The 16390-nt window shown below is 35.1% G+C and overlaps 4 protein-coding genes across 4 annotated transcripts; 1 reads left to right on the top strand and 3 right to left on the bottom strand.

Moving 5' to 3' along the window:
• Positions 1-1641, top strand: LOC133675122 (rhodanese-like domain-containing protein 14, chloroplastic). Its single transcript, XM_062096400.1, has 6 exons — positions 1-348; positions 523-569; positions 656-748; positions 882-1020; positions 1110-1212; positions 1340-1641. Exons 1-6 carry the CDS (start codon positions 126-128, stop codon positions 1452-1454), a joined length of 720 nt encoding a protein of 239 aa, XP_061952384.1. The 5' UTR covers positions 1-125; the 3' UTR covers positions 1455-1641.
• Positions 1642-1908: 267 nt separating this feature from the next.
• Positions 1909-4650, bottom strand: LOC133675123 (uncharacterized; the record flags this gene model as incomplete). The annotated part of the gene is made up of 7 exons (XM_062096402.1): positions 1909-2373; positions 2625-2696; positions 3058-3177; positions 3363-3554; positions 3802-3900; positions 4033-4179; positions 4480-4650. Coding segments are annotated over 7 exons (1026 nt in total), but the record flags the coding sequence as incomplete, so codon positions are not given.
• Positions 4651-6086: 1436 nt separating this feature from the next.
• On the bottom strand, positions 6087-8110 carry LOC133675558 (AAA-ATPase At2g46620-like). Its single transcript, XM_062096977.1, has one exon. It carries the CDS (start codon positions 7872-7874, stop codon positions 6381-6383), a length of 1494 nt encoding a protein of 497 aa, XP_061952961.1. The 5' UTR covers positions 7875-8110; the 3' UTR covers positions 6087-6380.
• A 3030-nt stretch (positions 8111-11140) lies between these two features.
• On the bottom strand, positions 11141-15388 carry LOC133675989 (uncharacterized). The gene is made up of 5 exons (XM_062097566.1): positions 14904-15388; positions 13317-13617; positions 12457-12615; positions 12014-12309; positions 11141-11588 (listed from the first exon to the last, which is right to left on the bottom strand). The coding sequence occupies exons 1-5, from the start codon at positions 15099-15101 to the stop codon at positions 11370-11372; spliced, it is 1173 nt and encodes a 390-aa protein (XP_061953550.1). The 5' UTR covers positions 15102-15388; the 3' UTR covers positions 11141-11369.
• Between the last annotated feature and the right edge of the window lie 1002 nt (positions 15389-16390).

Here is a 16390-nt window from a genome sequence, read left to right as displayed (position 1 = left end):
CTCTTAATCTGGCTAGCATTCAATGAACTCCAAATGTAACAAAAGCAAGGAGCAGCAAGCAGTTCAACCAGCTATCAATTGTTGAACAAGGAAGCAATCTCTCTAACCTGAAAGTTCCTTCTCAAATGACTGCACTTCCTTCAATCAGTTCACCCTCTTCTTCATCTTCTTTGTATCCTAATTATCAATCATCACCACTAATTTTCTCTTCAAAGACTGCCCAAGACCCTAGCTTACCTTTCTTCACTGTCAGATCAAATGGATCTTTAAGGGGTAGGTCATCCTCGTGCACAGTTCCGAGAGGCCTAAGAGTCTTCAATGCAGCAACAAAACCTGCAAAATCACCAGGTACTTTGCTCTAAACTGGGTTTTATTAGCAAGATTTCCCATGGCTTTTGAACAGAAACAAGATCACTGAGCTCCAACTGATTGGTCCCAACTAGTCATGGAGTCTTTGCTGTGTTTATCTTCGATCTTGACTCTGAGTGAGTTATTTTTCTTATCTTTCTTTGGAGGGATTAGCTGAGGAAGATTGGAAGACTAAGAGAGAAGTTCTTCTACAGAAAAAGGTCCCTCCTTCCCTCCCTTCGTCTCTCTTAGACACACACATACACATTGAGAGAGAAAACTAAGAACTAAACTTGGTTATTTTCAGGTCAGGAGTGTGGATGTGAAGGAAGCTCTGCGCCTTCAGAAAGAAAACAACTTTGTGATTCTTGATGTGAGACCAGAAGCGGAATTCAAAGAGGTTAGGGATCTTGTCATTATGTCTGAATAAGAAATATCAATCATAACATGCAGCTTATGAACAGAGCTCAAAATAGTAAACTGCATCATTTGAGACTGAATTACCTAACTTATTTTTCCTGTTTTGATCGCAGGCTCATCCACCAGGTGCTATCAATGTACAAGTATATAGGCTTATAAAGGAATGGACAGCATGGGACATTGCAAGGCGCGCTGCATTTGCATTTTTTGGCATCTTTGCTGGCACAGAAGAAAATCCTGAGTTTATGCAGAGTATGAAATATGGAGCAATGCTTTCAAATCGTTGTAATTCTCAAGTTATGTGCCCAAGGGAAAACTAATAAGTTAGAGTATGTTTGCAGCTGTGGAATCAAAGATTGATAAAAGTGCAAAGATAATAGTGGCTTGCTCAGCTGGGGGTACAATGAGGCCATCCCAAAATCTTCCTGAAGGTCAACAGTCAAGGTATGTGAACTTCTCTGATTCCACTGTTACTATTCTCTATTTCAATTTTCCCTGTTATGAAATCTATTCATTTACTTGTTCCCTGCCCCAGAAAGATATGAAAGCTTATTCTTGCTACTTCCTGCAGATCACTGATAGCAGCCTACCTATTAGTCCTAAATGGTTACAAGAATGTCTTCCACTTAGAAGGGGGCCTCTACAAATGGTTCAAAGAGGGTTTGCCAGCAGAGTCTGAAGAGTAAAGCAACATAAGTGCTAAAAATGGTGCTTCTAGAGAATCTCAAGTTTTGTCTTCATTAGAGATGGTAATGTACTTGTTTCGTGACCGTCTCTAGTTTGTCCACAGATTGAAGATCAATGTATTGAAACTGAGTTTAATCACACTGAGGGGCATATGCCTTATGCCTCATCACGAAAATTTGGCACTAAGCTATTTATACAAGAAACTTCAATGTATATGAAATGACCGTAGTAAAAACTATCTAGTAGTTTACTGATAGTAAGAGTGATGAACTTTGATCTAGAGAACGATTTTCCTCACAACTACTCCATAAACATAAGTCAATCAAAGACTTCATATACAAGGTTTTTAACAGGATCATAGTTGGTGCGCATGATGGGAGTTGTGAAAAAGTATATATGTGATTACAGAGTGTTCAAATATAGTAAATTAACAAGTACTCCAGAGCATACCTCTTAAAAATAAAGGAGAGGTGTGGCATTATCTATATGTGCTGATTTAAAAAACCAGATGCACGCCCTATAAAATGCACCATGTATGGTTCCAACAATTGTCCAAACAACCATGTTTGGCATGTGCCAGTTCAATAACCAACTCAATTCTTCGTAACACTAATCACAGGTGCAGAGGACTGCAGCACTTAATGATTCGAGAATGTGAACATAGTTATCTCCACTGATAAAATTCCTATTTGGTCAAGCCTTTAAAGAAGCTCTAGCCATAGCAAGAGCACCTTCATAACTTCGATTTCCACCTATGAATCCACTCATGTGAACAAACACACAGCCAGGGATCCCTGTTGCCTTGGAGAGCTCGTCATCTACCAAACCTCTCCAAGGTAATGGTAGAGGTTTCCGGCTCTCAAACTTATCAGGGGACACTGCCACTGCCTGTATACGCCAGTTTTCACTCCTATCATCCTACAAATAGCCAAAGAGAAAAGAAAAGGAAAAAGAAATAAATATTGCAAACTCTGATCTTGCATGACACGTAGCACACAGAGAACAAACATCAGCCCTCGTGTTAAATGTCAAGTGAATCTATATCAGAATATCGATAAAAGATGCTTGGGAATAGATGGGTTTTTATGATACCGCATTTGTTACTTGATTAATTAGTGTCCTCATCCACATGTGATAGCAGGTAAATGACAAAAGACTATTATTAGTACCTGGTAAATAACATATTTGATGGAAGGATTGATCTTCATTTTTTCCTCGAGTTCAAATATGTGGAGCTTCCACTGCCAGAAAGATCAATTGCAATTTCAGTTCTAACAATGACTAAATGTCTCAAATAATCTCTAATCAACTTATGATTCGTGTAATGCTTACTAGCTAGATATTAATATAAACAATGGTAAAAGTCACTCTCATTCTTCACTTTCAAGGAAAATAAGCCATGACATATAGGGAAGCAAATTTAAAAATCTGCTAATGAAAGATGTTTTTGCATACCATGCCAAATACTTTATAAATCTGCTCATCCTTGGTTTTTGCATACAGCACAAAATAATCAATTTAAATGGATATGAGTCATATACAAATCTCATAAATAAGGAATGAGGCTGTTAAACAGTATAAGTTATGTAACTACCCACTTACAGGGCATGATCTTGTCAGCACCATGATTTCTCCACTGTGATCAATATCTTCTCTTGATGCAAGGCACTCCATGACAATTGATCGAGCTGGTAGCCACGATTTTGCATGAAAATTAATATTCTGTGACATCAACATTGTTATGAAATTTTCAAACATGACTGCTCGAAGCATTCATTCAATTATTCATTAATTCAGCATCATCAGGTGTGGTCTAATAAAAGCCTTCCAGTCAACTTGCATATTATTGACAAATAATTTTGACACAATGAAGCTGATGTAAACATGGAGAACGTTAGAATACACACCTCCATAAATTCAGTTCCAGCAACTTTCATTGCGTGTTGAAAGGCTTCATCCTCTCTCTCAGAGGATTGACTAGGATCAACCCAGTCCAGGTTTAACCTCTCTGCTCTCTGTGATAAGCTTGTGTTATTAATGTATTTAGGAGGTTGATCTATGTCATATTGATTAATTCCATTATCAGCAGCATCAATTGCCTGTTACAACGCGTAACGTTTCAGTTGGTATTGGATATGCAAGCACAAAAATAATACAATAGATTAAAAGGACTATTTGAAGATATTCAGGTTTGGAAAATGATGTTTTATTATGCATTTAGGCTTAGAACATGAATGATGTTTTCACAAGAAACACACAGAATAAAAAATTAGAACATGAAGAACAACAATTCTGATCATTCAGTTAATTTGTACATTATTGTCGACAAAATATATAATGCATTACCTCCACAAAGTTTTTATACACTGCTAGAAATAACTCATGCACATCTTGATGCCCTTCATTTAGCTGAAGCTCCTTTGCTATTATCTCTGCCCCGTAATGCTGTAGAAGGAGAGAAAAAAACCAGCACAACCCTTTTTGTCATTTAAGACACATTTAAAAGAACGTGTCCTTGACATATAACAAGTATGGAAACATATGATGCAAGAAGCTTGGAATTTTATAACAGAATACCTTGTAAACTAGGCCCGCACTGCTTAGTTTAGTAATGAAGCCATGGCCAAAAACTTCATGAAATCCTTTCTGGTGATGATCATAACGATCTCTACTTGGATCATATACCCCTCCAACATCAAGCAAAGCATCAAGTGTCTCCAATACCTTCAATAAACCATAAAAATCCTCACCAAAAGTTGAAACTAACCATTCAAGAAACAACCCCATCAGACCAGTAAAATAAAACTTCAAGGCTTTAAGCTCATGAAACTAAAACATTAAGCCTTTATACTGAAAAAAGTTCAAGAAACAACCCAATTAAACTAACAAAAGAAAGCTTAAAAAGCTTCAAGAAACAACCCCATTACACTAATGAAAGAAAATTTCAAAACTTTAACCTCAGCAAACAAAAAGAAACAAACGACCCCATTTAAGCTAATAAAAAAGAGGAGTGAAAAGAAGAACGTGGGGATCTCTTGACCGGATTATATGGGCATTGGAGAACTTGTCTGTTAAGCGAATGAGGAAGCAAGCTAAAGCTTCATCACAGTGAAACTTGCCATTGTGAGTGCCCACCACTCGCTTTGCAAGATTTGTTGTTGTTGAGAATGAGAAACAGAGCTTGATACACACCTCTTACTGCATACCAGATGTTTGTAGAAATTTTGTGAGAGGTTTTTGCTAAACCCCAACATGTCTTGTTTGTTTGATGTTTTTTTCCCTCTCTCGCTCGAAGCAATTTTTCATTCAAGAAACTATTGGGCCTCACAAGCCCAATTGTTCTCCATCAATCTAAGAGAGGTTCATCGCATTATTTTCTTTTTTAAATTTAGAATTGTGATATTTTTTATTTTTAAATATTTTTAAATTATATTTTTCTTGAAAAATTATTGAATTAATATTATTTTAGTATATAAAAAATTCTTCTAAAAATACATTGCACTATGATACCAAATATACAGTAATAAAAATGATCACATAAATTATAGGAATTAATTTTAGATTGATTAATTGAGATTCATATCATAAATTCAAGTCAATATAAATCATTTTTACTTTAAAAAAACACTATTTTAATAATTAAAAAAATAACTTGGTTTAGATCATGTTTAAATAAAAAAATCACTAAATTACCCTATCAATTGAATTGGATCTTGTAACTTTGTCAGGACAATATATTTCAAGGGACTTGAAATGAACTTGTGCTCAAATTTTAATTAAAATGGAAAAGATTTTAGAAGAATGGAGAGTGATTTGAGTACATGCGTGGCTTAGAACCCAATCAGTCATGCAATGATAAAGGAAATCATTGTCACTTGAGAGGAGGAGGTAAGTACTTCTGTATTTGAATTTGTTGGCAAACTTCCATTCAAAGCAATAATGATGTGTTGATCTTAGAAGATACTCCTAATCATGTCTTGTTTATGAAATTGATTCAAGAAATACAGTAAGCACTTAACTACTTTCACTGTTTATATATATACATTTTAAAATGATTTTCAAATTAGTTTTCGTTAAAAAAGTATTAAACTAATTTTTTAAGTGTTTTTGGATTATCTTAATGTTCTAACGTTAAAAATATATATATATATATAAATATTATTTTGATGTTTTTTCAATTAAAGTGAGTGTTGTAACTTATATTTTTGGATGTTTTTTAAAAATAACTTTTACTTGAAAAAACATTAAATTGATATTTTTTTAATGTTTTTTTGATGATTTTGATGTTAAAAATTAAAAACATTCTAAAAAAATTATTTTAATATATTTTCAAGTAAAATTTACTTTAAAAAAACATGTTTAATCGCAGCAGCAACTACAAACATGCTAAAAAAATAATTTTTAAAAATATTTTATACCACAAAACTACAAACACAATGAAATAAGGCAGTATCTTTACCATCAAACCCTATGCAGCCAAAGATGGTTAGAAATGGACAAGCTATTGACAATAAATAACGCATGGAATTCCTTTAATTAAACAGATTTGACCATTAAGAATTCTAGCATAGGTTGCTGGCAATCTAGCTAGTGCCATCAAATTCTAAGGATGAGCTAAGAGTGCTTGAAACTTTATAATAAAGTCACAGAAGACTTTTCATTCCATTATTATTTCTGACTGCTCAAATTGTCTTTGCTGCGTTGCTATACTGACAATAACTAATTTGGAATGTTCATCATCTTTAAGCTTTTAGGGCAGAGTCAATTATTCACTGCCATTGAAGAAAAATAAAAAAAAAAAAAAAAAAAAAAAAAACCCTTTTTTTCTCACTAAGAGATGTATCTTTCTACTTTGCAACAAAAAAGAAGAAGAAGAAGAAGAAGAAATTGAATTTTATGATCTAAATCTCTGAACTGAACATAGATTAGGCTTCTTGATGTGATCCTTGCTTCTCTGCTGAAGAACTCAAATCCACTGATTCCTTTCTTCTGCTTCCCATCCTCAATAATCCATACAATTTCTTGAGTTCCTTCACTGTATGAGCACCACTCTCTTGGCAAAACACGCCTCCAGTTTCACCTGTCTCGTCTCTGCTGGACCGAGCTGATCCGCTCTCGCTCATTCCTTGTCCAACCTTACTGGCCCTTCTTGCATCGCCACTGCTGGTTTGGAACTGCAGAGCTGAAATGACCAGTCTCAAGGCCCGGCTTGGCGAATTTCGGTTGGAGATCATAATTTCACCAATCTCAGCTGGAGTTAAACTTGATCCTCCTTGTAAGATTTCTTCAACTAGAGAGAAAAGCTTGTGTTCCTTGACCCCTAAGTAATTATTGGCTAAACTCTTAAATGCTGAGAAATCACATAATGGGAACTGGATGTGAACATCAACCCTGCCAGGCCTTAGCACTGATTGATCAATTTGATCCTTGGAGTTCATTGTGAACACCATCACACGCTCCTCGCCGCAACACGAAACAATTCCATCCATGAAATTCAAGACCCCAGACAAGCTCACAATATCCTTCGATTTCTCCATCAATAACCTATCAAGATCCTCAATTACAATCATGGACCGACTCGTGGTTTGCAGCAGAAGCATTTTCAGATCAGAATCATCAGAAACCTTGGAGATGTCAATGTCATAGACATCAAAACTGAGGAATCTAGCCATGGCTGCAATGAAACTGGATTTGCCTGTCCCGGACGCGCCATAAAGGAGATAGCTCCTTTTCCAAACATGGCCTAATCTGTGATAATACTGCTTAGACTTCAAAAACAATTCAAGGTCAGCTTTCACCTTGCTCTTCAATTCTCCATCCATAACCACTGTATCCATGGTAGCTGGATGTGTGAAAGGAACTGATGTCCACCGTCCACTTTCATAAGGATTCTTCTCAAGATTCATAAACAGTTTGATCTCTTCGTTCTTCTGCTTAATCTGATCAGCAACCGAAAGAATATGCTGCAAGTAAGGACGAAGAATCGTTCTCTTATCCTTCTTTCTCAACTTCAACACCAATGTTCTCTTGCCATTATTTCCCTCGCAATATTTCTCATTGCTCCACTGCACTCTAGCCCCAAGAAAACTATCATGAATCACTTGATTCTTGTCAAGATGGAGGCTGATATCATTCGCTTTCGAACCCGAAAACAGGTTGGTGAAATCAGAATCTTCAATGGCAGGCAGTGAGGTTAAATAAGTGGAAACCTTGTGGTACAACTGGTTTTCCTGAAAAAGATCATTGAATTGTGGAACCTTGAAGATTTGGTAAACACAAAACTTGTCTTCAAATGATCTCCAACACCTAGCAAGAATATGTAGAAAAGATGTTTTAGACAAAAATCTAAGTACTAAAAAGACAATGATTGCAATGAAAAAAACAAGAATCGGGCTACTAAGATTCATGATAAATAACATCAAAAGATGTTAGAAAGGTAAGAACAAACGAGATTGAAGGAAAGTAGATAGAAATAGTGGCCAAGAATGGAAAGTAAGGGATGGTGATTTTAATGGTGGGGATGGGATACGTATGGCTTATGTAGTTAGGAGTTAGTAGACTCGAGCCAGCAAATTTTAATGGGTCAGAGACATTGGAGGAAGGAGGGAGGTGGGGTCATTGCCCCAGGCTGGCGATGCATGACTAAAGGGCTCAAGGTGCACTCTCATCTATTAATGGCTTTGTAGAAATTAACGTTAAAGAGTTTCTTTCATGTGATTGAATATCTTATTCTATTGTCTTGACTAAAGATAAAGCATTGCTAGAAATTAAATTATATACTTTTTTCACATTGCTTGATTGATCCTTTGAATATTCAATTATTTGATGGAGCATTCTTTTCTTTCTTTTTGATTACTCAAATAAGGAAGGCTTTTCTTTTTTGTTTTTTTTTTTTTTTGAGAAAAAGGTCCCCTCCTGCCTCTTCCATGGAGTAAGATTTTATATACTAATAATAAAAAACTAATTATACATAATTGTAAGTTTTGCTAAACTTGTAGCGGTGATAAAATTATAATTTTAAGGTTTTTTTATATTCTCTCTCTCTCTCTCTCTCTCTCTCTATATATATATATATATATATATTATTTTCTTATTATATTTTTCTATTTTTTCCTAATTTATTTATTTTTATTTAATATTATTACATTTTTCTTTTTTCTATGTAGAAGATTGTAATAGTTGTTGACAAATGAAAATATAAATAAATAAAATTAATTAATTTAAGACTCTTTATACTTGTGGTGTTTTTGATATTTAAGGGTTTTGACATGGAACAGATTTCTTTATTCTTTTCTCCTATTTATGTTACTTGATATCAGAGCCTAATGATTCTTAATAATTATTTTGTTTTGTTGGCTTATGCAAAATAATTATTGTTGAAAGAAGTTGCAAAACATGATGTGTTTTGTGTAGGAGGGGATAATGGGGTTTTCTCTTGGGAAAAAAAAACATTAAGGAACTAACATGTTTTTTTTTTTTTGTATCGCTTATTGTCATTCAAAATTATGATAAGGCTCGAGTGACCCAAGCACAAAATGATATTTTAAATAAAGGATAATTTTTAAAAGAAAACTGAACTCGAGGAAACTCAAAGACGAGTTCCTTTTAACAAGTTTTTTTTCTATAAAAATAGTTATTTTTTTATTTTTATTTTCTTGTTCTTCTTTATTATGATGATACGTTTTTCTAGTTTTTTCTTCTATTTGTAGGAACTTTTGACAAGACTAGACATGAATTAGTAAAATTAGATATTTTAAAAGTCTCCTTATACACTTATAATGTTTCTTAATCTTCGTCTCTTGTGCACGAGAGGGTTTACTATTAATAGTAACTCTCAGGAGCATCAGCAGAAAGGGTAGGGGGCGCTTGTGCCTTGTGCCTTGTGCTCCTTGATATTACGTTTTAAGAAGCCTCTTTAGTGTTGCGGTTTACATTGTGTTTTATATTGTAGCAAATAATATTTATTAAAAATAATATCTATTTATATCTATTTATATTTTTTTATTGATATATCAAAATTATTAAAAAATATTATAAAAATATTAATTTAATATTTTTTCATATGTCTAACCACAATTTCAACAGTAGAGCTAGAATGCTTTTTAAAGAGGTGTTTGAAAGTGTGGTAATAATTGTTTTTTAAAGTATTTTTTGTTCAAAAATATATAAAAATAATATTTTATTATTATTTAAAAATTATTTTTGATATTAGCACATTAAAATGATCTAAAAACACAAAAAAATAATAATTTAAAATATAAAAATATAAAAATCAATTTTTTTAAAAAATACTTTTAAAATATAAGAATAAACATAAAAAAAATTAAATTTAAATAAAAAAAATTCAAGTTTGCACCTAATTTCCAATCGATGCTCCTTATCCCTAAGCTGCAATTTCCCAGGACTTCACGTGACTAGTCCACTAAGATATCACCTAATGCTTTGACGGTCCTTGTTCACCGTGTCTCTATCAGAATGTTATAGCCGCAAGCATCAAAACTGGAAAAGCATCAGACAAGAGCTCAAGTCTTTCTATGTTCAATACCTGTAGACATTTGCTTCATTGCTCTGTTTTCATCTGTGGTTTTTGGTCTCTTGCAAGCTAAAACAACAAGCATGGAAAAGCATCTAAAGCCTAAGCACTTTAATCATTTGACATCGTGTGGGCAGAACTTGCACTCATGATAGAATGCTGTCCTGGAATTGAACAAAAGCTTGCAGCCTTCGAGGAATGAGATGAGCCTTTGCTTTAAAGGCTGTACCTGTCTGCTTTATACAGACCACTGCCAGCTTTTTCCCTAACGAAGTTAATCATTGATGGATGTTGTCATTTTGCATATCATATGAAGTAACGAAACCCTCAAAAGAAACAAGAGGGTGATGAGTATTGGCTATGGCCGCAAATTATTGCCACAATCGTGCCACCTTCCACATGTTAAAATGTTATGCAAGTACCATGCCCTACTGAAATGATTACAATCTCACACGAAAGAAATTTCTCATAAGCATAGATGGCATGATTAGAGTCTAAAACATACTTTAATCTCAATTAAGGAAGATTAATTTGCAAATACCCTAACCTTGGCGAATCCGAATGATATCTCAAGTGTGCAGACAAATGGTTTAAGTATCAAAATGATGCTTTTTACTATGGTTGGCCACAGACAAACAGGCCTTAAGCCATACAGGAATTTTCTAATAACCAAGAAATTAAAGAAAAACAACTGGAAATTAGTTCGATTCCAGAAGCCAATCTGCAAGACCAACTTTTACAGTAGTAAATGCTTTTCCAGTGCAGCCCTAGCAGCGCAACATTTAGACACTTTAAAAAGATAAATTGGAAAATCTAAAGCCACAAGAAAAACAATAAGCTAAATGAAGCATGAATGATCATTCCAGAAGAACAACACTCAGAATGACTGATTCTGTTCTTACAGCAGCAGCAATATTTGCAAGAATGATACATGTTTAATTATGACAATTTGAACGACATGACTGTCTATTCAACAGAATAATAAACCGATACCAAAAGGGATGAACAATGTTCCAGAACTGCTAGATCAAAATTCATATTCTAAAAGACACCCAAAACCTTCAACAAAGTAAGGCATCATTGACTGACAAGTTTATCTCTATACAAGAGGGACAATCCTAAAGCAGATAGAGAGGGAGAGGGAGAGATGCATATTGAAACCATGTCAAGAGCTCTATGCCAAAACACAATCTGTAATTCTGACAATAAAACATATGTCGAGTGGCTTAAAATCAATAGCTTTGGCGGTCAGTTGCATAAAAACAACATATTAAATGTAGAATATTTCATTGGAGAAACATTAAAATAAGTTAAGATACAATTTCTCTTCGCCTGATAATTTTAAAAAACCAGATTGCTCCAAGCAAGAGAGATGAATATTTCAAGTGTCCTGGTTATCCGGGGGCTGGAGATTCAAGATTTGAGAAACCATGAGCTTAGAGAGCTCATTAATTGTGGCCTGAACCTGATAATCATCCGACTGCCTTGGCCACCCAGGTGATTGTGAGCTTGACCTACTGTACTCATTTGCAGCAACCCCAGTCTTAGTTGATGTGGCAAGAACTCTCTGCAAGTCTGCCTGGGACAATGGCCTTGGTGCCTGATGAAGAGTCACAATGAAGAAACTCAGTGAGGGTTCAAGAATCCAACAGCAAGCTAATACAATAGAAAGATACAATTCTTGAAGAGAATATTTTTGACACCAATAGCTATCCCTTGTAGGTTCAAAAAACACTTTGATTAATTCCTTCTAGTTCTCACGAGGAACCATATTATGGTCTATCCCTTGCAATGGAAGCCATTGATTTTGGATAGTGCACAGCAGGCAACCAAACCATAATTTTGCCATGATAGGCTCAAGCTTGTATAGGATTTCTAAGCTAAAATTACAAATCAGTAAAAGTACCTTGAAGAATTAGCTGTGAGTATAATAATTTGCAGCCGAGAACTATATTATTCAATATATGGTAAAATAACTGTAGGAAGTTAAATTGTGGAATAACACAGTGATAAATATATACTTACACTAGATTTTTTCCCCTTCTTCTCCTCATCCAATAGTTCCCTAATAGGAAAGTAAGCTGCTTTCTTGCAAAGTTCAAGAAGATCTGAACCAGTGTAGCCCTCACACAAACTTGCTATGTAGTTGAAGTCAATGTTGTTTTCAATCTTCTCCCCTTTCAAAACAACCTTCAGGATCTCAGCCCTCTCTCTTTGATCAGGCATCCCAATCTCAAAGGCCTGAGGAAGACGCCGGAGGATTGCTTCATCAAGTTCTGAAGGACGGTTGGTTGCAGCAAGTACCATCACTTGTGCATTCTCTGTAAGAATTTAATCACTAAATCAGCCCCGGCCAAACCCATGAATAAATTACAGCAATTACACAAATCATAGATATAACACATACTAGCAAGTCACTGCACAAAAGAATACACAAATGTAGCACTTGTTTCAAGTGAAAGACTCACGATCTGTAGTAAACCCATCCCATAATGCCATGAACTCAGTCTTCATATTGGTTAATGCCTCATGATCTGTAGTACGACGCTGGCCCAGAAAACTATCGACCTCATCAATAAATATAATAGCAGGCTGGAGTTTATAAGCCAGGCTAAAAACAGCAGCAACTGAAACAATAATCAGATTATGAAAACTTTGATAGAAGGAACGAAAAAGCAACTATGCAAAATAGTTACTTCTAAATCTGTTTCTGGGCAGCACAAAACCAACAATACTTGCAAAATACAGAGAAGAGGAGATGGTTCAACACAAATATGTAGTTGCAAAATACTGTGATGATCACTTTCACAATTGACAGAATATATGCGATTCAGTACCCTTTTGAAATAGTCCTGATTCAAGATATAGAGAAATACTACATAACAAAAAAAATACCAATATTGTAATCATTTGACAATCTTGATCATCAGACTAAAAGATCCAGCATATAAGCAAACTACAGTACTCGTTTTCTTTAAGTTCATTGAGCATCTAACAAAATCATGCTGCCAACAAATATTTTATCAAGTGGGTTTTTACCAAAGAAAGTATATTAACACAATGTTTAGTTATTTTCTGACTTTTAGCACAATTAATCTCATAAGGATAACAGAGGCATGTTCTGTCTTAGTTATAAACAGCAAAGTCACAAAGTACTACCTTGCTTCCATTGTCAGAGAGAAACTAAATTTCATTCAGTATAATCAGTTGGCCACAGCAAATTCTTGAATACAAAGGCAATAATTTTAAATCATCACTAATTTTGCCAAGTGCAAGACAGAAACCTTGAAAATGCAAGACAGGCAATTCAAACACGATCTATACTCACCGAGCTTTTGTGCATCACCAAACCATTTGCTCATTAAATTAGAGATCCTCACATTTATGAAAACAGCTCCAGACTCTCTTGCAATAGCTTTGGCAAGCATGGTCTTTCCAGTGCCTGGTGGTCCATATAACAATACCCCCTTTTGTGGACCAAGAAGTTTCCCATGTGAAAAGAGTTCGGGTCTCCGCAGAGGAAGTATCACCAGTTCATACAAAGCTTGCTTGATAGCTTCCAGTCCTCCAATTGACCCAAATTCCACATCTATGTGATCAGGATTTATAACATCACATGCTATTACATCCTGTTCAAAATAAAAATGCCCAATTGCCGCAAATTAATAAACCACTGCACTGACCATGATCCTAAAGTCTCCATTCCAACCAAATATACTTTCAACATGAAAACATGGCTACATTGAATAGTGTTTAGAGTATGAACTCGATTGTTACAAAGCAGTTTAATCTTCCACAAAGCAATCACAAACAAAAGGTTTCAAATTGAAAAGATAGTTTTTTTGGTGTTGACACCTCCAAATTTCATCAGTTATAAAAACAACTACTATCTGTATTTGCCAATTACAACCATCATATTGGTTCATAACCAAGTCTTCAAATTTAATTTCTTCCAACTAAGAACCTGCCTCCAGTCAGTTCATGCCAGAGGCTATTACTGAAAATGGCAGGCACCAATGTTAACATAGTATCACTTTCAAATAGGATGGACTCACATGACTCTAAATTAATTTGGTGCCCTTAGTTCACGAGACAGTAGTGACTAATCTAATCTACTCAATATGATGGATATTTTCATGTGTTCAGATGACATTAGAAACTCTCGGTATTTGTTGCCAGTGAGCAGCCAACAAAGAATGGACCGCCTATAAAAACAAATGATAGGTTTGAAGACACCAAGAGATATTATAACTGTCTATGGTTGTCTAAATAATGATAGCAGTACAATAACACCAACCCAGAGGCCTAAACTCCAATGCACCCTTACAAAAGTTCAACACACAACTCAATCAGAAATGAACTTAGTTTCTACTAACACAAACAAAAAAAGGCCATTCCCCCAGAAGAACTGGAAATTTAATCACATATTCATCACAGGCAATCACTCCCTTACACCCCAAAAACTGATTTAAGCACCTATCTTCACTAAAACACCCAAATCCCCCAATCCCTATTCCTAAAATAAGCCACCAAACCACCCACATCCCTCATTGCAATATTAACCTCAACCCCGCCATCACTGACAAAATTCAAAATTTTTGCAGATGCATGACAATTCAAGCATACTAAATTCAATAGTACATAATAAAAACAAAACTTACATACTATTAACTAACCATATAATCCAAATTCACAAAATTCTTCAAAACCCTATTAAAATAAACAAACCCTTCATTCCATTATCTGACCATATAATCCAAACACACAAAATCCACCAAAAACCCAATAAACCAAAACAAGCCCTATATTCCATTATCTAACCCTACACCCAAAATTCACAAAACCCTCCAAAACCCAAATTAAAACTTGCAAAAAAATCCGAACTTTTCAACAAAAATAGAAACTTTGCACACACCTCATAAGGGTTTGTTTGGATAAGAGGACGACCCAAACGCTTAGCGATTTCCTTCTTATGTTCAAGGGCTTTCTTTGATGCTTCACGATTCGGGTCAAGTTGTCGGAGCCCAGCAAACAACACCAAACAACTCAAAGCAGCACTTGCTGCATATAGCAGTAGCTCTTGCAAAAACTTGGTTTCTGATGAACCCCTCATTGATGATGTTAGGGTTTTCTGCGTAATAATTAATAAAGCAGGAAACTTTCTGTTTCTTTTGATTGAAGAGAATAAATAGAAAGAAGAAAAAAGGACGCCAGATTTATCGAAATTATGCTGTGTTTAATAGTTTTTTGGTTTTTGGGTTTTGGGTTTTGGGAAGTCCTTAGGGAATAAGGAAGGTAGCGAGAGAGATGTTTCTGGATTTTGTAATTATTTTTTAAGAGTCCGATGATGTCCTTAATTTTGGTGTTTTGGGGTGGGGGTGGGGGTGGGGGTGTTGGGGTTGTGTTGTAAAAAGCAGTGGTGCTGGTGCTGGTGCTGGTGCTGGTGGTTAGGGTTTGGGCTGTTTTGGGTGGTGGTTAGGGTTTGGCCTGTTTTGAGTGGTGGAGAGTTGGGCTAGGAAAGGCCTGGCTCAATTTTGGGGTGAAGCTTTACTGCAATAGAAAGCTAAGCCCTCTTTCTAATTCTAGGCCTAATGAAAGTTCCTTGAAAGCCTTGTGAGTAGTGAAGTGAGAGAAAAAATAATTTTTTCCATGTCAAATAATCTCAGGCCATCTAGAGAAACAGAGAACAGTCTAAAGAGAATGATTTTAAGACACAATGGCGTAAAGGGATCAAAGTAAGATAAGATTAAGAGTCGAGGGAGCAAAATGAACTTTTAACTTGCCATGCACCTATTAATTATTACAACTTTTTTAGTTCCATTTATTGCTTTCTTCACTTTATGCACTCACTCTCATGCCCACTTTTCTTCTCTGTATATCTATCTGGACTACGAAGATAAATACAGAGTGCAAAAGAGTGATGATAAGTCAGCGAGAGAAGGATCGAATTTATGAACCTGGCATGTGTTCAAATGTATAACAGCCAGTGGCCATGGTTGGCGTTTTGATTGGTGCAAATGTTGGTGGGTGTGCTGTTTGTGCCTAAATTGGTATAAACATGAATGCTTGCAGTGTTTTTAGCCATGGAGGACTGATTTTTTTAAAAAAAAAAAATCAAACTTTCCTTTTTTTCAGTCTTGGCCTGGCATTTTATGCTCTTGATTGTTGCATTGGAAGGCACAATCATTCTGTTTCGGGGCTACTCTTGCATACATTTTAGAGTATTTGATATTATGGTATTTGTTGTGGTTATGATTCGAAAAAAATTATTTTATAAAAAGTACTTTTAGTTGATGTTGGTTTGGAAAAATATATGTTTAATTAAAACTGTAGCTGAAATTAAGATTTAACAAAATATAGTTTAATGTGTTTTGATCCTTTTTTGTTTATTTTTGTGTTTCA

This window comes from Populus nigra, chromosome 16 (genome assembly GCF_951802175.1).
Source record: "Populus nigra chromosome 16, ddPopNigr1.1, whole genome shotgun sequence".
Classification (NCBI taxonomy): Eukaryota; Viridiplantae; Streptophyta; class Magnoliopsida; order Malpighiales; family Salicaceae; genus Populus; species Populus nigra.
This window is presented reverse-complemented; position numbering and strand designations above follow the sequence as displayed.